Source organism: Aspergillus ambiguus (assembly GCF_047715705.1).
Source record: "Aspergillus ambiguus strain CBS 117.58 unplaced genomic scaffold BDV59scaffold_5, whole genome shotgun sequence".
Classification (NCBI taxonomy): Eukaryota; Fungi; Ascomycota; class Eurotiomycetes; order Eurotiales; family Aspergillaceae; genus Aspergillus; species Aspergillus ambiguus.
Window position 1 is genome coordinate 288094 of NW_027395518.1, and position 18478 is coordinate 306571.

At 56.3% G+C, this 18478-nt stretch overlaps 9 protein-coding genes across 9 annotated transcripts; 3 read left to right on the forward strand and 6 right to left on the reverse strand.

Moving 5' to 3' along the window:
* Positions 1–352: 352 nt before the first annotated feature.
* BDV59DRAFT_127347 (GATA-like domain-containing protein) lies at positions 353–2274 on the forward strand. Its single transcript, XM_073686914.1, has 4 exons — positions 353–716; positions 765–949; positions 998–1457; positions 1507–2274. Exons 1-4 carry the CDS (start codon positions 611–613, stop codon positions 2214–2216), a joined length of 1461 nt encoding a protein of 486 aa, XP_073550831.1. The 5' UTR covers positions 353–610; the 3' UTR covers positions 2217–2274.
* Positions 1942–3157, reverse strand: BDV59DRAFT_171965 (uncharacterized protein). Its single transcript, XM_073688645.1, has one exon. The coding sequence runs from the start codon at positions 3028–3030 to the stop codon at positions 2332–2334; it is 699 nt and encodes a 232-aa protein (XP_073550832.1). The 5' UTR covers positions 3031–3157; the 3' UTR covers positions 1942–2331.
* Positions 3158–3374: 217 nt separating this feature from the next.
* Positions 3375–3859, reverse strand: BDV59DRAFT_171967 (uncharacterized protein). The gene has a single exon (XM_073688646.1). It carries the CDS (start codon positions 3729–3731, stop codon positions 3513–3515), a length of 219 nt encoding a protein of 72 aa, XP_073550833.1. The 5' UTR covers positions 3732–3859; the 3' UTR covers positions 3375–3512.
* BDV59DRAFT_127419 (uncharacterized protein) lies at positions 3646–5852 on the reverse strand. The gene is made up of 3 exons (XM_073686917.1): positions 5651–5852; positions 4766–5527; positions 3646–4711 (listed from the first exon to the last, which is right to left on the reverse strand). Exons 1-3 carry the CDS (start codon positions 5664–5666, stop codon positions 3765–3767), a joined length of 1725 nt encoding a protein of 574 aa, XP_073550834.1. The 5' UTR covers positions 5667–5852; the 3' UTR covers positions 3646–3764.
* Positions 5853–7331: 1479 nt separating this feature from the next.
* On the reverse strand, positions 7332–7852 carry BDV59DRAFT_127447 (uncharacterized protein). The gene has a single exon (XM_073686918.1). The coding sequence runs from the start codon at positions 7697–7699 to the stop codon at positions 7427–7429; it is 273 nt and encodes a 90-aa protein (XP_073550835.1). The 5' UTR covers positions 7700–7852; the 3' UTR covers positions 7332–7426.
* BDV59DRAFT_171976 (putative transcriptional regulator (Cti6)) lies at positions 7351–10767 on the forward strand. Its single transcript, XM_073688647.1, has 4 exons — positions 7351–8616; positions 8816–9094; positions 9171–9424; positions 9479–10767. Exons 1-4 carry the CDS (start codon positions 8006–8008, stop codon positions 10183–10185), a joined length of 1851 nt encoding a protein of 616 aa, XP_073550836.1. The 5' UTR covers positions 7351–8005; the 3' UTR covers positions 10186–10767.
* A 305-nt stretch (positions 10768–11072) lies between these two features.
* On the reverse strand, positions 11073–14247 carry hexA (putative Woronin body protein HexA; the record flags this gene model as incomplete). The annotated part of the gene is made up of 3 exons (XM_073693329.1): positions 11073–12117; positions 12493–12854; positions 14134–14247. 3 exons carry the CDS (start codon positions 14245–14247, stop codon positions 11073–11075), a joined length of 1521 nt encoding a protein of 506 aa, XP_073550837.1.
* Positions 14248–14439: 192 nt separating this feature from the next.
* Positions 14440–15987, forward strand: BDV59DRAFT_127459 (ribokinase). The gene has a single exon (XM_073686919.1). The coding sequence runs from the start codon at positions 14878–14880 to the stop codon at positions 15964–15966; it is 1089 nt and encodes a 362-aa protein (XP_073550838.1). The 5' UTR covers positions 14440–14877; the 3' UTR covers positions 15967–15987.
* Positions 15988–16008: 21 nt separating this feature from the next.
* On the reverse strand, positions 16009–17865 carry BDV59DRAFT_191336 (uncharacterized protein; the record flags this gene model as incomplete). Its single annotated transcript, XM_073691889.1, has 4 exons — positions 16009–16799; positions 16860–17538; positions 17599–17732; positions 17787–17865. 4 exons carry the CDS (start codon positions 17863–17865, stop codon positions 16009–16011), a joined length of 1683 nt encoding a protein of 560 aa, XP_073550839.1.
* Positions 17866–18478: the final 613 nt, after the last annotated feature.

The following is an 18478-nucleotide window of genomic DNA, read 5'->3' on the forward strand; positions in this document are numbered from 1 at the left end:
GTATCCCGGTAAGATTGCGCGGTATGCAAGTGATGCTGCACTGGGGGAAGATCGGTCTTTCTTCCATCTGCTCCAGCCTCTTCCTCCCCGCATCCGTCCTTTTTCCACACTCCTTTGCCAGTCCAGGCTCCGGCATGATGCTCAACCCAGACCCCTTGGATGGCGTCTGCTGTACCCCCGTGGGCTGTCCGGCGGACCAGTAGGAGTCGAGGGAACCTCCCTCCCCCGGTCTATTGCCCTTGCGGGATCTCACTGTCCGTGTGATGGAGGACGGTGCGATTATGCTTTTCTCGTCCATCGCCATACCTTTCCCCGGATCATCGCCAGCCCTCTCATTCCTCAGGGCCCACCGCCGGCTGAAGACCCCGTCTTGCTGTCTCGATTGTTTGTGCCTGTTTAGCCAATTACTGCATGGTCTCCCTCCGGTGCTGGAGGGCTGATGCTGTTCATTCACCGCCAGTCACTTTGTCAGGCCTGATTCCTTCATTCACTGCCTGTCCCCCTCGGCTTCTTCTGTCTCTCACCTCTTCTCACTCCCTCTTGTCTGTTTGACCATGTAGTGTGCACTGTCCGTCCCCTCTGACGCCCGTCTTCGCCTGCATCCCTCAGAATGGAAGATCTGCCCAAGGGTCTCTTATCCACCGCAGCTGAGGTGTCCTCCGAGCTAGATACCCTGGAGGCTATCGAGCTGGCCCAAATCATCCAACTATGGAAAAGTTCGTCATCTGTTTCCTCCTTCATCCGAGCCTTCTGACCTTCGGTAGTCTACAACGCCAACCCTTCGGTGCATGAAGGCGACATTGGCTACCGGCTTGAGAATCTCTTCTGGCGGACCTGGAGCAGTGAGCATCTGGGCGGTTCCATCGGGGGCAATAGGCTTGCCACCTTGTTCCTGCGCATCACAGAGCCCAGCCCGGTATCCCTTCGCACCACGCAACAGGTCAAAAAGGTAACATCGATCCTCATAACCCTCAGTTGGAAGACTGACCACTACTAGGCTCGGAAGAAGAAGCCCTCGCGGTCCAAAAAGACCCCGGATCCCAACCAGCAGCAGCAGCAGCAGCATCCTCCCCATTCCCCCACGGCCACTCGCGCGCCTCTCCCTCCCATCTTGAAGAAATCCAGCACCTCAGGCGAATCGCAGAAAACTACCCGCCTCCTGCTCACCGGCGAGGAGGGTCAGTGCATCACGCGCAAGCCAGACAACCCCCCAACCCCTGTGCCTCCACCGCTGGGCCCTGCGGCCAGCCACAGCCGTCCCGCCCACAAGAAGCCACATTATGTCGCCCCAAAGGCCAGGAATACCAAGCGTCGGCCGGTGCTGATGCGTCGCAAGTCATCGCAAACCTCTGGCGCGAGCACGCGCAACCACAGTCCGCAACCACTCTCCCCACGGACCGTGGAATCTCCCCCGCCCTTCCAGGGACAAACCAGTGTCTTTGAAGTACCTGGCGAAGGTGACATCACAAGCCTACACCCGCATACCAGCCACTAACACTCGCGTAGAACCCCCGGTTCCAACCCCCGCAGGTGAACCTCAGATCCCCGCATCCACCGCCACAGATGCAGCTGCAGCCGCAGAACTCAACCCGCGGGCCGAAGGCGACGACCTAGACAACAGGCCCGTGAAGCTCCCGCCGGCCTTCGTCTCCGAACTGAAGACCATCCTCCGCAACAAGTCCTCTCCCCAGAGCACCAAGTCCACACCCCCCAAATGGGGCTTCGTGACCACCGATGACTGGACGCACTACGACGTGCGCTACGTGTGTCCCGAGAACTACGAGCAGCCGTCGTCGCAGTCTCTCGTCGACAAGGGCTTCCGCGCGCGCTTCTCCGAGCGTCTCCATCAGGAGCAGGAGTTCTACTCCTCGTCGCTGGCCGCCGCCACCGCTGCTGGCATGGGACTCGCCGAGTACCTCGAGGCAACGTCCGCAGAGAGCAGTCGCAGTCGCAGTCGCAGTCACACCGACACGGCGCCGTCCCCGTCCAAGCCGGAGTCGTCCACCTTGAACTTTGCCCCCACGGAGGCCGACACCCTCGCGACAAGCGTCCCCATCATGACACCGTCGCGCGTCGACAGTTCGTCCCCGTTTTCACGGCGCGCCAGCGTCCTCCCGTTGACGCCGTTCTCGCTCCCGCGCGGACGCGGCCAGCTCAGTCTTCTCATCGAAGAGAGTCGGAAGAAGGAGGTAGATTCAGACACAAACACCAAGTAGATTAGCGCGGGTTAATACATCCAATCCCACCATTATCCTCCCATCCCAGCCCAAAAGTCCACCGCCCCCAGTGATCCCCCGATAAGGTATACAGTACATACACACACTACTCCAACTACACCTTCTCCATCTCCACGCCCTCCGCACGAACGGCCCTCCCATCCCTCCACCACCGCGCAGCCGTCCACCCGGCCGTCCCAACCCACAGCACCAAATCCGCCAAGTCCACCCAAACCGCCCTCCGCATCTTCGTCACATCCACCCCCTTCCGCTCCCCAAACACCCCGATGAACATCTCCCCAAAGATCCCAAACAGCACCAGCAGCAACACACACAGCACGCTCTCCCACGCCAGCAGCGGCAGCTGCAGCCGCGCCGCCCTCATCGTCCGCGCCGGCAGCCGCGCCCTCCGCACCGCCACCCCAACCACCCCCGCATGCACCAGCGCCGTGAACCCCGTCAGGAACCCGACAACCACCCCATACACCCATTTCGCCGGCGCCGCCTCCGTCTTCGCCCGCGCCGTGTTGACCGCCCCGCCGTAGAGCCCGATGATCGCCACCCCCAGCGCGAACTGCACCACCCGGAGGGCGAGCTGGAGGAGCGCCTGCAGCTTGGCTTGCTTGGTGGGCGCGGGTGCGTCTTCGGCCGGCATGGGGATGGGGGCTGCGGCCGCGGGTGCCGGGCCGGGGTAGGTGTTTGCGTAGGCGTCCGGGGGTGGTTGCTGGTAGTAGGCCTGGGGGGATTTGTTGGCTTTGTGCTTTTTGGCTTGTTTGGCGCCGGCGCGGAAGAGCTTGAAGAGGAGGAACCACATTGGAGGGGTGGTGGGTAGGTGGTGATGATGATGATGGTGGAAGTATAGTAGTTGTCTACTAGTAGTGTAAGGAACGGCGTTGGATGTATTGATGTGCGCCCGCGCAGCAAGAATGGTACGATAGAGAATGAATGAGTATAATGAGGAGGAAGAGAAGGAGGGCAGACCAGATACCAAGTGACTTTATATCCATCAATCTCTCTGCGCAAACTCCATTGTCGTTCTAAATAAAGAACCCCGTGGTATACTAGAACGACCGCCAATCATCCGTCCCGCATGGGCGACTATGAAACGCTCCGCGCGCGCGTATCCCTCAGCAGGCGCTGCAGCATCTATTTTAATCCGTCCAGGGTCCATTCGTTGGCTGTCGTTCGTCTTCATCTCATCTTCATTCAATCCTGTCAGATATCCTATACGTATACGTACACCTTTCACCGTGCTCTTTCACATGCAACCCAAATCATGCTAAACCCGTCCGATGCCTATGCAATCTCTGATACCATCCTAAACCAAGGAACAATGCGTGATGTGATGCAGACGTGATGCTCGTCAAACCGGAGTGGGGATTCACGGATGCAACCGGCGGAACAATGGCTAATTACAGACCATGCAACACCCGAACAGACAAACGACGCAGAAAAAAAAAATAAATAAGCAAAGGAAAGCGGACCTACTAGACAGACAGGGATGTTCCTACTCATCCTCCTGCTCTGCTGGCCTACCGTTGTCCACTCTCAGGGCGGCCGATTCGCACCCCGGTCTGTGGCTCCCTTGGCGCCGCCCGGATGCGCCGCCGCTGTTGGCTGGCTGCCCGGCGGCAAAGGGGGTTTGAAGGCTGCTGCTGCCGCCGCCGCGGGTGGGGCCGATGGAGGCGCCGAGTCGGGCTCGTCCTCGTCGTACTCGTGCGCGAGGTACTCGTCGTCATGCACGGCCGACGCCTGATCGTAGTCCCCGCGGTCGTACGGCGGGTGGGCGGCGGCGGCGGCGGAGGCGGTCTTGGACGCATTCTTGGTCGCTTTCTTGTTCTTGCGGCCCTTCATCTTCGCCTTCTCCAGCAGCCGTTTCTTCTCCGCAAGCCGCTTGCGCTCCTTGCGGTCCTTGATCTCGTACTGTCGGATGAGCGCCTCCGGCGGGTGCCCGAAGATGCTCTCGTATTCGCAAAACTCGCAGATCCAGATGTCTTCCATGCTCGGCGGGTGATGCAGGTTGGCGTACTGTTGCTGAATCTTGCGCTGCCGCGCCGCTAACGTGTAGATACTGCCCGGGGAGCGCTTCTTCTTGCGGCCCGCCGCGCTGGCCGCGTCCGTTCCCGTCGCCGCGGTGCCGGGCGCCGTCGCCATCGCGCTCGCCGTGCCTGCGGTGGTCATCGTGGCGGCCGCTCGGTTCTGCGACGGATGGCCCTGCGGGCTCACCGGGGATCCGGGGCTCATCTCCCTGGTGGCTTGGGACCCGTAGCGCCCGCGCGGGTGCGAGTACGCGGCTTGCGCCTGCAGCGCCATTCCCTTCGAGGAGTTTGATTCGCACGTGAACGTGAACTGTGTCTTGGTCGGGGTGGTGGGCTGTTGCTGGTCGAGCATGCTGAGGCTTCCGGAGCCAGGCGGGGGGGACGAGAAGGCGGACGCGGCGGCATTGGCGATGGCGGCGGAGATAATCCCCTGGTCGGACTTCCCAGGTGAATCCCCTGCGGTTGAATGTGAGTTGGCCTCCTCGAGAGATGTCACGGTGGTTCACATACCTGGTCCGGCGTCGCGGCGACCCACCGGCTGTCGGCCGTGAGGCCAGCTGAACTGCGTCTGGACCGACAGGGGCCCTCGCCCGGAGCTGTTGCGCGTTGTGTTGCGTCCTAGACGGCCTCTTCCGGCGCCGGACATGCCACTGGCCACCGGGGAGGCCGGGCTCCCCGTGCCGTAGAAGGTGCTTACATGGGTGCCGTCTCCCGCCGCGGCGGACGGGCTCTGGGCCGAGTTGGCCAGACCCATGGTGGAGAACTCGGGGGACAAGGTGGAATGGTGACCCCCCAGGTTGCCGGGCGTCGGGATCTTGCGCTTCTTCTTATTGTTAGTGTTCTCGAAGGCATCATACCCGTCGGGACCTGCCGCGGATGACTTGGCCGGAGGGGCGTCCCCGTGGCTCGGATGCGGTGCGGTGGAGGACGGGGACGAGGCCCGGAAGCCGGCACTACGTCGAACTACGACCGGACCATCCTCGTCGCCGCTCTCGAGGTCGACCCCGTTCTCATAATGCAGATGGTCGGCATCCACCGGCTGCTCCGACGCCTCACTCTGCTGCACATACACCTTGGACTCGTTCACCGCGTCCCCGGGATCGGCGCAGGATCCGTAGAAGAGCTGGGTGGCGGGGGGTGCGGGAGGGTAGAGGATGGTGTCTGCGGCGTCGGAGGACAGTCGTGAGCGAAGAGTACGTTTGGGCAGGGGACGAATCAGCCGATCCGGGTAGACAGGGGACGGAGTATCTGGGGCCGAATTATACATCCCATCTGCGGGGGGGAAGGACAGCATCAGCAACCGAGCAACCAGCAGATTCCTCTATCAGGAGAGGCTGCCATCCTCCGACCGGACCGCAGCCAGAGAGGAGGACCATCCTTGGTGAAAGGACATACTCAACGTAGCGGTCATTATGCAGAATTATCGGCACTCTCAACCTCCACGACCACAGCCGACCGGCTTTCCAGCGGTGGTGACCCAGTTCAGGCGCGATGGGGAACGGTCTCGGCTGGATGGATCAGGAAAAGAGGTGTCCTTCGAGATTGTGGGTGATTCTTGTTGGGTTTCAGGTCCGTCGTTTGATTTCAGTGGTGATATCGAGGTTCGGTCCGGAGAGGAAGACGGCGAGGGAGGAGGGAAGTGGTCGTGGTAAGGAAACACGGAATACGGGATGCTGGACCGCAATGTCGGTTAGTTGGTCTGTCATGTACCAACAGCAGCCATCGGGTCCTCACCGCACACACACACACCACAACAGCGAGGGGAAGGGAGGGGAGATCGAGTTCAGAAACGTCTCGAAACTACCTTTAGACCAAGTCCGACGGGAAGACAAGGCTCTCCCACCGACCAAATATGTGCCAGACCACAACGCAGACTTTTTGACCGACTAGGCCAGTGAGATGTCGGGAAGGGAACGGGCCCAGCCGAACCGGACTCGCACACAACGAACGAACAGGCGAGGGGAGGAGGGAGGACAAGGACGCAAAGGGATGAAGAAAGGAGGAGGAGAAGAAGACTCCAGGGAGAAAAACCAAGGGGATTGAGGCGTTGAAGGGGAGGAGGAAGAGGGTGCTACCGAGAGGGGGCGGTATAGGCCTATAGGGGAAAGGCGGAGGGGTCGGCTGAGTCAGCGTGTAGCCATTACTAACTAACGTATTCGGTAAGCGAACGTTCCATGCAGGCGAGCGTTCCACCTCCGGATTCCATACTAATCGACCACTTTTTAAGCTCTTTTATCTCAACCACAACTTACCTGCAGTGCTTTATATTCATAGGCTGGCATACTAAAGTAGGTGTAATGCCAGCATTCAAATTTTGTAAGATAACAGTCCATATATGGCGAGGTAATATATATTACACTGTATTTTTTAGTAATTTATCTAATACTAATATTATAAGTTATTACAGTAGATTATAGAGATATAATCTAGAAAGATATGTTCCAAAATTCTACATACAGCTTCTATATACATATTATCATAATATAGCTAATGATTTTTGGGATATGAGAGATCAAAAAGTGATTGATTAGTATGGAATACGGAGGTGGAACGCTCGCTTGCATGGAACGTTCGCTTACCGAATACGTTAGTTAACTATACTCTCTACACTCTGGAGATACCTAAGATCCCTACGCAGTACGCCGTGTACCTATGTACGGATGTCAGATAGAATCCCTCTACTGCCGTATCCTAATGAATGCGTCTCGGCAAGTCCATGCCTGCAAGTCCAGCAGCTCCCGGACCGCCTTGCGTAGATCGTCCCCCAATCTGCAGTAATCGAATTCCTACGCAGTATGTGAGCTCGAGGTAGCTACCTCTCCCGCACATGCACGACAGTCTCCCCAAAGCCGATGGCGTTCTGGATATTCTCGGTCGTAGGAGTTGAATGATCCTGTCAGCTCCCCGCTGGATCTGTCGCATCCACTGGATCGTTCACTCTATTGTCTCTCGCGACCAATCCTCCACCGCCATCGACTCGGTACCGTTCGTCCGGGGACACCGCGCAAGCAGTCGCGGTTTCTCCCACTGCGCATGAGAGACAAGGGAAGACCAAAGACGCAATGGCGGAGTTCGGAAGAGAACTACCGTATCAGCTGGAGCGGGACCGGTGGGAGGCGTGAGAGGACCAGGGTGTGGTAAGCGGGGTTTGCTGGAATCGGATCTCCTCCGTCATGGCCGGTTGACCTGGAGAGAAGCAGTCGAGGACATCAACAGAGATGGGGAGAGACCACCTCTCCAGAAAGTCATCCCAGCAAGACTCTGTACGCAGATACTGTCGGGTTGAAGCAGAGCGGGGAAGCGGACCAGCCAGTGGACGGAAGCCGCCCAAAGCAGTAACGGCCGGCACCTCCTCTCTGCTACTGCTGCTGCTGCTGCTGCCGCGCTTTTTCCCTCACTCGCTCCCTCTTTTCTCCCCACCCGCTTCTTTCTCCTCTCTCCCATCACCACCACCACCACAAGACTATGTAGTGTCCTCGGCTCTCCCTCGAGCTTACGGACGCCATCTTCGTTTCCTCTCTCTCTTTTCTCTCAATTGCCGTCTTCTCTTCCTCGCCCTGCATCCGCTTGCCGTCTCTTTTCCTCCTCGTCCACCCGCTACCTCTCCTCCAGCTTTTCTCTCCTTCGTCCGCCTGCGACAGCTCGCCAACGGGCCAGCGCTCGCTCAGCCTCGTCCCTCATTGACTCTCTAGCTCCTCTCCTCTCCTCCTCGCTCCCTCTCACTCGAGTCTCATCGCATCCTCCCTCGTCATGACGCCCCGTCGCTCCTCCCGCGCCCGCACTTCCCAGCCGTCACCGGCTCTCCTCCAACACTCCAACTCCTCGAGTTCCTCGAATTCAATGACGCGGGAGAGGAGTACTCGCTCGAACCACAAGGCCTCGTCGCCTCAGAGATCCTCCACCCATCGCTCCCAGTCCATCGACGACACCGACGCCGCCTCCAAGAACGACCTCCCACACACCCGCCAGCGCCAGCGCACTCGGGGGGACAATGATAATGACCGTCTGCCCGACGGAGAGGAGGATGATCCTGAAGACGATGACGACGACGAAGAGGAGGAGGTCACCCGGTGTCTCTGTGGCCAGCAGGACTACCCGGGTCTCCCCCCTTCTCGTCGAGAGGCCCTCGGTCGCAACGGGGTCCACCCCCGAATCAAGGATGAGTCTGCCATGAACACTTCGGGCGACTCGTCGGAACTGATGTCGGATGACATCGGCAGTATGTTCATCCAATGTGATAAGTGCAAAGTGTGGCAGCACGGTGGCTGTGTGGGCATCATGGATGAGGCCATGAGCCCTGACGAGTATTACTGTGAAGAGTGCCGCAAGGACCTTCACAGAATTCGAAACGAACCAAACGGGTACGTTTTCCTCATTTTTCCTATTGCTCTCCATATCATCTTCCGGTGCGCCGTGGCGTCTGTGCAGGGTTTTGCTCTAGCCAGTCGACTCCACGCTTTTTGCTGCGTCTGCGTCCATTGCATCGGATCACCTAGTCTTCTGCCCATCACCATTACTCTTCATACATCAATGCGAGGACCCACGCTTACGGTCTTCCAGACAACACTCCTCCCAGTACCTCCCCGTCGCACCTCCCTCCGCGGCCTCCTCCCGTGCATCCTCCCGAGACGACGCCAAGCGTGCGAAGGACCCAAAATCACGCCCCGTAGACTCCCTCTCCAACCCAAAGCGCCGGTCGACCATGAATAGCCGTGATGCCGCCTATGACGAAGAGGAACAGCTTCGTCGGGCCATCGAGGAGAGCAAGGAGGACACAAAACCTGCTGGCGAAGATAACGCGATGCGGAGAGGCAAGCGGAGTCGGAGCGACAGTGAAGCGTAAGTTGACTCTCTTGATCTGCGCCGGGTGCAGCGGCGGTACACGGGAATTTCCGACTGACAGATTCTGATCTAGTAACAGGCAAGCCCCGAAGCGACAACGCACCAGTTCCCCATCCCCCGGGGCCACTTCCAAACCGAGCAACCCTACATCCGCGCCAGCGTCCGAAGATGAAGGAAAGTCGAAAGCCGCTACGAACGGGGCACGGCGACAGCGGGCTGCATCGCGTAGCCAGCGTGACAAGGAAACGAAGGAGCCAGAAGAACCAGAAGGGGAACAATCCGAGGCCAGTCGTAAAAAAGCAAAGAACGACAAACGAAAAGGCGATGGTATGTCTTGACCCTCCTTTTGGATCTAGGTATTCGAGTGCTAATCATCAGCAGACCCTGAGTCCGGGAATGAAGCAGAGTCTCCAGCCAAGCCCGCCACAGCAGAACCCGAGCCCTCTCACCCGAGTCCCAACAGCCCTGCGCCTGTCCAGGAGGCTCCCACGTCTCGTCCATCCACGCGCAAATCCGGTCGACCCCCTGCACGGCGCGGGGGCCGCGTCGGGCGCAACCAATACACGCGGGATCGGGACTCCCACACGAACGGCGGCGACTCGAACATGACCAATTCCCCGCGGCGGGGACAGTCTCACGATGTCGGTGGGGACTCCCCACGGATCGGGGGCCCTAATGGTGCGCATGTCAACGGGGGCGATACCGGCAAACCGAGTCGACCACGTTATGTGAATCAACGAACCACAATGAATGAGATGAAGCGGCGGGTCGCGGGGATCCTGGAATTTATATCCCGGATGCAGGTCGAGATGGCCGTTGCGGGGGAGAGCTCGGCGAGTCCACCAAACGGTGACCAGCCAAACGGCTTTCCCATGAAGGCTGTGAACGAATTGCTCGAGAACACTGCGCCGTCCACGGCCAGTGAAGCAGAATCCGGGGCCACAGCCACCGATGGCGAGACGGGAACGGTTCAACCGCCCTCCGCCGAGAAGAACTTCAAGGACCTGAGCAGCGTTGAGATGATGGACGTGCTGACGCGCCATCTGCTGAAGTGGCAACAGGAGTACGGTAAATTCGGTGAAAGGTGACAGACAGGCAGACCATCTTTTGTTTTTCGGCATCTCTCGGTGCCGTGTCCGTTCGCGCCTTGCGATTTGTTCCATGCTTCGCTGGAGAGCCCGTTTGGGCCCGGAAGCTTTTACCTGCGCACGATACCCTGTTCGTCTCTTCTCAACATGTGAATATGTATAATATGGCTATGGCTACGGCCACGGGAGCTGCATTTGTGCTTGGTTTGGAAATCGGTTGCGGCGTTCCGGGAAACTGACGAGGCGATCATTACATACAGCCTTGCTCCTCTGTTGATTTAATATGACATGATCTTGGTGTTTGACACGGTGTTGATGCATTCTTTCTGTTGTCTAAGATGTCTGGAAGTAATGGTGTTCACTTGGACGGTGTATTTCATTTGTTGCTTGGGCTTCTTCGTACCCTATTTATTTTGCTCTGGCTCTGGTCTAGTTTCCTTTGTTTTCAGTCATGTATAGTCAGATTTAGCTTGGTGCAATCAATGTTCTCTACCACTTGTCGGGACAGTCGCGTAGCGTAGATATATACAACATTACTATCGCGTAGGGTCGGCGAGTCGTGGTAAGAATATATATCTACGAACGAAACAACAGACGTAACATATCTCATCAATTACGAGCTAAGTACAAGTGGTCCATCATACATATTGTAAACCAAAGCAATAAACAAAGACATTTTCCCAAGGAGTCGTTCCAATATCAATCCATCACATACACCTTCAGTAGAAGGCAGGCGGCGTGCGCGATGACGTCAGGCGTCCCTCGCCAGAGCGCGAACCACGGTTGAAGGAGCGAGGAACGGCAGCCGAAGAACGAAACTTAAATCGCGCAGCCACGCTACGCTTCTCCGCGTGATCCACCCTAAACCGAACACGGTATAGTGGTGTTTACAGACGGGAAGCGTGGATCACCTTGTAGTCAACGACGAGCTCGCGACCGCCGTCGTTGATGACGAGGGCGCGGACGCTGCCGCGACCGTCCTCGAAGGCGTCGCGGATGCGACGGAAGAGCTGGCCCTGAGGGACGACAGGGAGACCCTGCTTGACGTCGCCAGTCTCAGTCATGGCGACGATCTTACCGTCGCTGCGGAGGTCCAGGATGCGGTAGGTCTTGTAGACGGGACCGAGCATGGTCTGGACCACGACGGAGGGCGAGGGGTTGGAGACGAAGCTGGACTCCTCCTGCAGCTGGCGGGTGAAGAGGTCGACACCGAGGTAGCGGTGCTGGCCGGTCTGGGGGGACACGGAGATGCGGATGACCTGGCAGGGGCGGCCCTGGAGGATCAGGATGTCGCCGATGCGGACGAAGTGGCAGGGGATGGGGACGGTCTCGGCGGAGGCGCCGCCACGGGGCTCGACGATGCGGACATCCTCGCGGACGCCGTCCCGGTAACGAACTGGACCGCGATCGTCAGCGACGACAACATCTTCACGGTCCGAGTGGGAGTGGTGGCTGTGATGGTGGTGGTGGTGGTCGAAGGGGTGAAGGATGCGGTCGGCAGCGCGTTCCACGCCACGACGGAAGGAGTGGTAGTTACCGTCGTCGTCGTAGTAACCCATCTTGCGAGCGGGGGGTTGATCAACCACAGTAGAAGGCTTGAGGACCTTGACGTTGGAGGTGGCCGGGCTCACTGGCTCGACGTTGAGAGGACGGGGAGCGTCTCCGCGGTAGGCGTCGACGGGCTGAGGCTGGTAGGGGCGGTCGTAAGAGACGTCGACGTCGGCTTTGGCAGAACCGTAAACGTCGGTGGTGTACTGACGGGCGCTGGCGTACTCTACGGGAGCCTGGTAGGGGCGGTCGTAGGAGTTGACGTCGTAGGTGGGCTGGTTGACACGACGACGATATTCACGCTCAGTGACGTCAAGCTGGGACTCAAGAGCCTGGTCGTAGACTTGCTGACGGTCTTGGACACGGACAGAAGGCTCACGATAGCTGGGGAGAGATGTCAGTCAAGAGGAAGAGTAAAAGAAGGAAGTATATAAGAGGACGAGGTGATTGGATGGGGTATATTAAGTTGGGAGAGGAATGTGGGAAGAGGAAGAGGAAAGAAAAAAATTGGGGCCGATGGGATCGTGATGGACAGGCCGCCCCATCGAGGCCCCAACCTCCCCCGTGGGACGAGCGATTGTTGTTGTTGTTGTTGTTTTGTTTTGATTTGGTTTGTTTTGGTGCCACGTAATTTAGCGGAGGACTAGATCCCTCTAGTGTCGGAACGAGCTGAAGCCACCGAGTGACACCGCCAGTTCACGTCTCCACCGCATCAAAACAGACGGAGGAAAAGAAAATAAACAAGAAATCGGAACTTACCGCTCACGGGCGAGGTCTACTTCCGGGTAACGGGCAGACTGCACACGCTCCTGGGAGTAGGAAAACTGCTGGTCCTGGGGAACCGGACGGCGAGATTCACGCTCAACACGGAAATCGACTTCTTCCTTGCCGTAGACACGGGGATCCGGAAGACGAGCAGAGGTTCGAGTATCTTCCCGTTCGACGTGCGAAGTGCGATCGAGATTGACTTCTCCCTCTACTCTTTCAGTGGCAGCAAGAGTAGTCTCAGGAACAGCGTCACTCCGGTACGACGACGGGAAGACACTGAAGGGAATGGGGACGCGGGCGTCAAAGTCCAGATTGGCTGTCCTTTGGGCGTCTTTCCTCGAATGCCTTTCGAACTGTTCGAAACAACTCGAAAGGCTAGACAAGAAAAGACTTTTTCCGGGGGAAGTCTTTCTCGTAGAAGAGAGAAGGGTAGAGAGAAGAACTAGATGGGATCAAACACGAATTGATCTCCAGATCTAGGAATGTGGGGGATGGCAGAGGAATGCAAGCGATTATGCTTAAGGAGGATAAGAGAGAATGGAATGGAAGAAAAGAAAAGAAGAGAAGAGGAAGAGGGCGAAGGGATGAGGAGGATGAGGAGATACAAATAAGATGTTGGTTGTCACGGGGTTTGTTGTTTACGCCTTGCCTGTTTGGGTCCCAGCCATTCATTTCTGTTTCTCTGTCTTCTCCATCTACAGTCTCTACGCAGTGCTTGATTTCTACCATCCGAGGTTGCTCTTCTCTTCACAGTACAAGTACTCCCTATCGACGCGTTCAGACTACTCGCTATTTATGACGGCGTCTCTTGCACGGCGTACTCACACGCCTTCGTGCATCCACTTTACTGCGTACTTCCATGGCGTACAGTATCCATCAGACCGCCATATGATGCATCCACACATCTCCTTCACATGTGTCCTGCCACAAAACACCTGATTCAGAATGGAGCCCTGAAACCATGGATCCAATCCCGCGATCTTCAGCTCCCCCCAAAAACAAGTGGTTGGGGGCCAGTGCTCTCCCATCACCATAGCAACCCCGGGTCGAATCGGACATCTGGAGCTCGACGCGCTCAGTTCCAGGCCGATCGGCACGATGTATCGACGACTATCCTGTTCATCAGTGGCGTGCCTCTCCGCGGCACTCCGTCTGCCGTGCCGCACGCACGAAGAGGTCTGCGGGGTGCATCCTGATGACCAACAAGTCCTCTATTCTAAACTGCCAGCGTCAGATCAGACGCGTATTCTAGACTCCTGCAGCTCCGCCAGAGTCACAGCTAGGCAGCGGCGGCACCAATCGTCGTGGTGTTGCATTATTGGACCAGTGCCGGGTGTTTCCCACCCACTTCGTCTCACCCTCGGTTGTGAGAGCTCCACTTCCACTGCCTCCCAGCCCGTGCCAAACAGCCTATCTACCTATCGAATGATGGTGCCATGATTCTCGATGGTGATTGCTCCAGATTCACGGATTGTCGATCCGTGACCAGCCGCCTTCCTTTCGAGTTTGCCGCCAGTCCATTTGCGGATAAGCGAGTTCGGTCGGTTGCCATGACTGATATCACTTCCCAGCCTTTTCTTTATCAGCTGGTCGTTCTCCCCCAGAGTCATGAATTGAATAGGTCAGAAATACCTTGGCTGGGCCACGTTCCGCGTGGGGAGCACCACGGTCCTTGTTCCAGCGATCGGAGTGGAGAGCAACATCTCCAACCCGAGGTTGTTGCTGGTACCGTCGGGCGGTTTCCATGGATCATTGTTATTCTGGAAGAATTATGATCCTGCCGCCTTAAGATGATTCCACGTGATTACTCCGGCTGTCTTCAAACAACCCTCCACAAATGCATCGTGATCACTAGCGAGCTGTCAGAATACAGGTACGAAAGGCAATTGACTTCTGAGTGCCCAGGTATTTATGGCATGACTTATTTATTCTGCCCTCAGTTGTATCCTCGGAATATACCAACTAGAGGATGCTCTTACCCGTAACCTATGGTGTAAGACGCTGTGGTTCCCCAGAATTGGGACTCGTAGTTGTCGGCCACCAAAATGTCCAAGCCATATCTCATTATCCGTTTATTTGAACTTGGGCATTTGGAGCAGAAGAAACAATCAGACGAGGCACTAACCAGATACGACGATTAACCGTCACACCTAACCTAATTTGGATCCACAGAGGCTACGCTCTCCTGTTTCGGCAATACTACACCATAGGGCAGCAAGACATAGTGAACATATTGAACGCACTCCAATACATATATGGTCCCACGGACCTTGACTACTTCTCAATGCTACATACTTCTTTTTGAATTTACAAGTACATTCACAAATCTGCCCTCGCACGCGATACTCCTGAATTCCACTCAATCAGATTGCGAACATGGGCATCGAGCAGCACCATCCCCTTGCACACATTTGTGTAATAGGCTCTCTAAACATTGACTTTGTGACGTCAACTCCTCGATGCCCTGGACCCGGCGAAACACTGACCGCAACATCGCTCACCGTGACGGCTGGAGGCAAGGGTGGGAACCAAGCAACCGCCTGTGGCCGTGCCTCATTCATCACAAAAGAGGCCCAAAATGTCACAGTTAGCATGCTCGGAGCAGTCGGTGCGGGGGACCTCCACTACTCGACACTTCTCAAACCTGCACTAGAACAGTCCGGCGTGGACACGACACATATCGAACAGTACACCGGAATCCAGACAGGCTCCGCCAGTATCATTGTTGAAGACGCTGCTGGAGGCGAGAACCGCATTCTCTTCGTGCCGGGCGCCAATCACGCTGGCATGATGAATAGTGCTGCACAAATTATTTCCGCTGTCAAGCGGCAAGAAGCCAGCCCCAATGTCGTGGTGCTGCAGGGGGAACTTCCTCGGGAGACGACCCTTGAGTTATTGGAGTATTTCAATGGGGGCACGTCCTCGGCAGCGCATCAGGCACAGGTCGTTTTCAATCCAGCGCCGGTGTTTTCGGAGGGCATTTCTCTCTCATCGCTGAAAACCACCGCCGTTCTCATCATGAACGAGACTGAGGCCGTCCAGATGTCGAGATCTATTGCGGGCCTTCCCGTCTCGGATTTCAACCAGCTTACCCAGCTGAATGATTTGCAGCCGGAGAAACTGGCGTTACAATTCCATGACATGGCGCATGTCCAAATCGTCCTGATCACTCTTGGTGCGAGGGGTGTCTATTTCTCAACTCGCAGCGGCCGTCGCGGCTCTGTGAGAGGAGTATGTGTTACAAAGGTGGTTGACACCACGGCCGCTGGAGACACGTTTGTTGGTTACTTCTCGGCCACTTTATCGCGATTCCTTGCCAACGGGCATGCTCTGGAAAAATTTGATGACGAGCTTGAAAGGGCGGTTTCCAAGGCAAATGCCGCAGCGGCAATGTGCGTTCAGCGCAAAGGTGCAATGCAAAGTATCCCTTTTGCATATGACGTGGAGCAGAATATGGAGACATAGATGGAATACAGAAACATGACATACGGCACCGGCAATTGGCATTCATGATACAATGGCATCAAATTCATCCTGGTCTAACTCATCCAATTGAGCAATGCTCATCCTCCAAGCTGACTCGAGCGCCTCTGTTTCGTGCTTCAAGCTGATACCTGTTGTTGTGGTGATACTTCTCAACCGATCCAATAGAACGGCCTGCTGGGAGCGGTGCGTCAACCCCCGCGCTATCAGAAGAAGACTAGCGATAAAGATCGGGTCCCACTGTTCTGGGGAATCATTACTGGCGGCGATGCCCGCGATGCACTGCGCATGCCAGATATGCGAGGTGAAGCACCGAGGGCCCGGTAATGATTTCAGCAGCCGAGGCTTATGTGTAAGAAGAAGAAATGACGTAGCATGGTAGACTGCATTGGCGACCAGCGCCATCGGTGTCGTATAGATGAGAATGGGAAAGGAGGAGATGTGGTCTGGGTCAATTTGATCCGCTTCGCCACCGCGGACGTCGACAATCTGCTGTGCATCGACAGGACGCTCTCTGTACCATTTCTGGCAGTCTGTCCATATGAGGGTCCATCGTGAGAGGAAACGGGATTGTTGTAAGGATGGGAACCCGGCTAGTTCCAGCGATGCGGCCGCCTCTGGCGAAGAGTCGTTAGGGTCTCCGTACAGTAAGACCAGACAATGTCCCAGCTGACACAACGCATGCTTGTAGACTTGATTTGCGGAGAAGGCCTGAGACTGGACCCGTGGGGCGTGAATGGGCCGGCCGTCGCGTTGGAGAAAGGTGTGAAAGGGAGTTATGGGTTGTTCACTTGTTACAATCGAGGCTGCGAGATCTGAGAGGTAGATGTGAGCCATTCGAGGGCTGTATCAAACAGCTTCTAATAATGACGTACCGAATCTGAAATGGAACCAAAACAGCGCCTCGTATAATGGTTCGCTCAAAGCAGCTGATGATGCAAGACTCCCTACACGCTCAACATGAGGAGCCAAGAGGCTTCTCCACTGCCGCAGCCCCGAGGAGAGAAGGTCCCGAAGAAGAAGTAAAGCCTGTCCGGCATGGCATATTAGATCTGGTTGTAGGGCTAGAATGTCCCCTGCTTCCTGCCGATATCGCAGACTGTTATGAAAATCTTCGTTGTTGGGTGATTGGGTCAACAGTGCTCTCTGTTTCGAAGATAAAGCAAGAATGGCCGTTTGTAAAGGCCTATTTGTTCTGGAAAGGAGCAGGACTTTGACTCCAAGCGCACAATCGGGGTCTCCGATGTCTATCCAGGGTGCAACGTGGTACCGAAAATGCCGGAGTAACTCGATCTCACAGTTGCTAGCTGCAGGAGTTAGCCTTTCCCAGGTCGCTCGATCCTTTAACAAGGGATCTAGGTGTCCTTGAATGGGATGCTCTGGTGTCTGGTGATGTTGCAAAGCCAGAAAGTCTGGCTGATGGTCACTCGGCACTGAATCTATAACGTCAACCCCAACTGGGTGATTTCCTTGAGTGTCAGACGTGGAAATCTGTTGCGGGCACGATCTCTCTTTCACCGCAGCGGCGTGCGCAGCAGGAGAATCGTCGACAAACTATATCCCAGGATCAGTACAGTCTTCACTGCACTACTTATACAAATTGATGCCACTCACAGTAATGGTGCTATATCGTCGCCTCGTCCCACCTGCAGCTGCAGACCGGGGCGACACAAAGGATAGATCGGCCCCATACTTGCAAACGAAGCCCTTGGATTCGCAGTTGACGCATCGCGGCTTTTGCTCATCGCCTAGTAATGTCTTGAGTCAACGCTCGATGTATCCTTTCGCCTGATACTGCTTACATTTTCTTCGTCTTCTGCGACACGTTAGACAACCGGTTCGCACCCGTTGCTTGCCTGCAGGCGTGGCTCTTCGCGGCATGTTGGTGGATAGCGAGCATGACCCAGCTGGGGGCGTGGAGCAAGCCAAAAAGAGCGATGCAGAGGCTCCGTTAGGTGTTTCCGGAAGTCCCCGCCTAGTCAGCATGGTGGTGGGACTTCATGCGGTTAGGACCACATGTGCTCTTTTCTATTACGTTTCATGCTATTTATGCTACCATGGGTCTGTGGAGGCAATAACACTCGCTAGGGTAACTCCACGAAGACAAGGCAGATATGCCGACCGCGTGATTCACGTTGAATAATTACTACCCTGAAAGAATGAATCCCCGGGAGAGGGTCTCTCGCGTAGCTTAGATTATAACTAGGTTATCATGTACGCCACGCAACTCGCCTAGTTATCCAACCTCGTACACTTCCAACTACCGACCTGGACAGTCCAAGCGAGATCAGGGTCGCCGTTTTCGAGCGTGGCTGTTTCGTCACCGTCGCAGAAGACCTTTCTAGATGATCCCAAGGCAACTAGGAAGAGTATTCAATGTCAAAATAGGTCTTACATGTCGTTACGCCAGTTGCATACAATAAATGGAAGACTCGAAAGGCATTAGCTGATTGACAAATGTCCATGTCATTGCGTTACACATTGTCCAAGGGTA

Bases quoted from the DNA above. Each gene is read 5' to 3' on its own strand.
- BDV59DRAFT_127347 (XM_073686914.1), top strand. From the start codon at position 611: ATGGAAGATCTGCCCAAGGGTCTCTTATCCACCGCAGCTGAGGTGTCC. The intron at 950-997 runs GTAACATCGATC...GACCACTACTAG, and splicing joins CCACGCAACAGGTCAAAAAG to GCTCGGAAGAAGAAGCCCTC. The intron at 1,458-1,506 runs GTGACATCACAA...ACACTCGCGTAG, and splicing joins CTTTGAAGTACCTGGCGAAG to AACCCCCGGTTCCAACCCCC.
- BDV59DRAFT_171965 (XM_073688645.1), bottom strand. From the start codon at position 3,030: ATGTGGTTCCTCCTCTTCAAGCTCTTCCGCGCCGGCGCCAAACAAGCC.
- BDV59DRAFT_171967 (XM_073688646.1), bottom strand. From the start codon at position 3,731: ATGAGTAGGAACATCCCTGTCTGTCTAGTAGGTCCGCTTTCCTTTGCT.
- BDV59DRAFT_127419 (XM_073686917.1), bottom strand. The intron at 4,712-4,765 runs GTATGTGAACCA...ATTCAACCGCAG, and splicing joins TCGCCGCGACGCCGGACCAG to GGGATTCACCTGGGAAGTCC.
- BDV59DRAFT_127447 (XM_073686918.1), bottom strand. From the start codon at position 7,699: ATGGGAGAGAGGAGAAAGAAGCGGGTGGGGAGAAAAGAGGGAGCGAGT.
- BDV59DRAFT_171976 (XM_073688647.1), top strand. From the start codon at position 8,006: ATGACGCCCCGTCGCTCCTCCCGCGCCCGCACTTCCCAGCCGTCACCG. The intron at 8,617-8,815 runs GTACGTTTTCCT...ACGGTCTTCCAG, and splicing joins ATTCGAAACGAACCAAACGG to ACAACACTCCTCCCAGTACC. The intron at 9,425-9,478 runs GTATGTCTTGAC...AATCATCAGCAG, and splicing joins CGACAAACGAAAAGGCGATG to ACCCTGAGTCCGGGAATGAA.
- BDV59DRAFT_127459 (XM_073686919.1), top strand. From the start codon at position 14,878: ATGGGCATCGAGCAGCACCATCCCCTTGCACACATTTGTGTAATAGGC.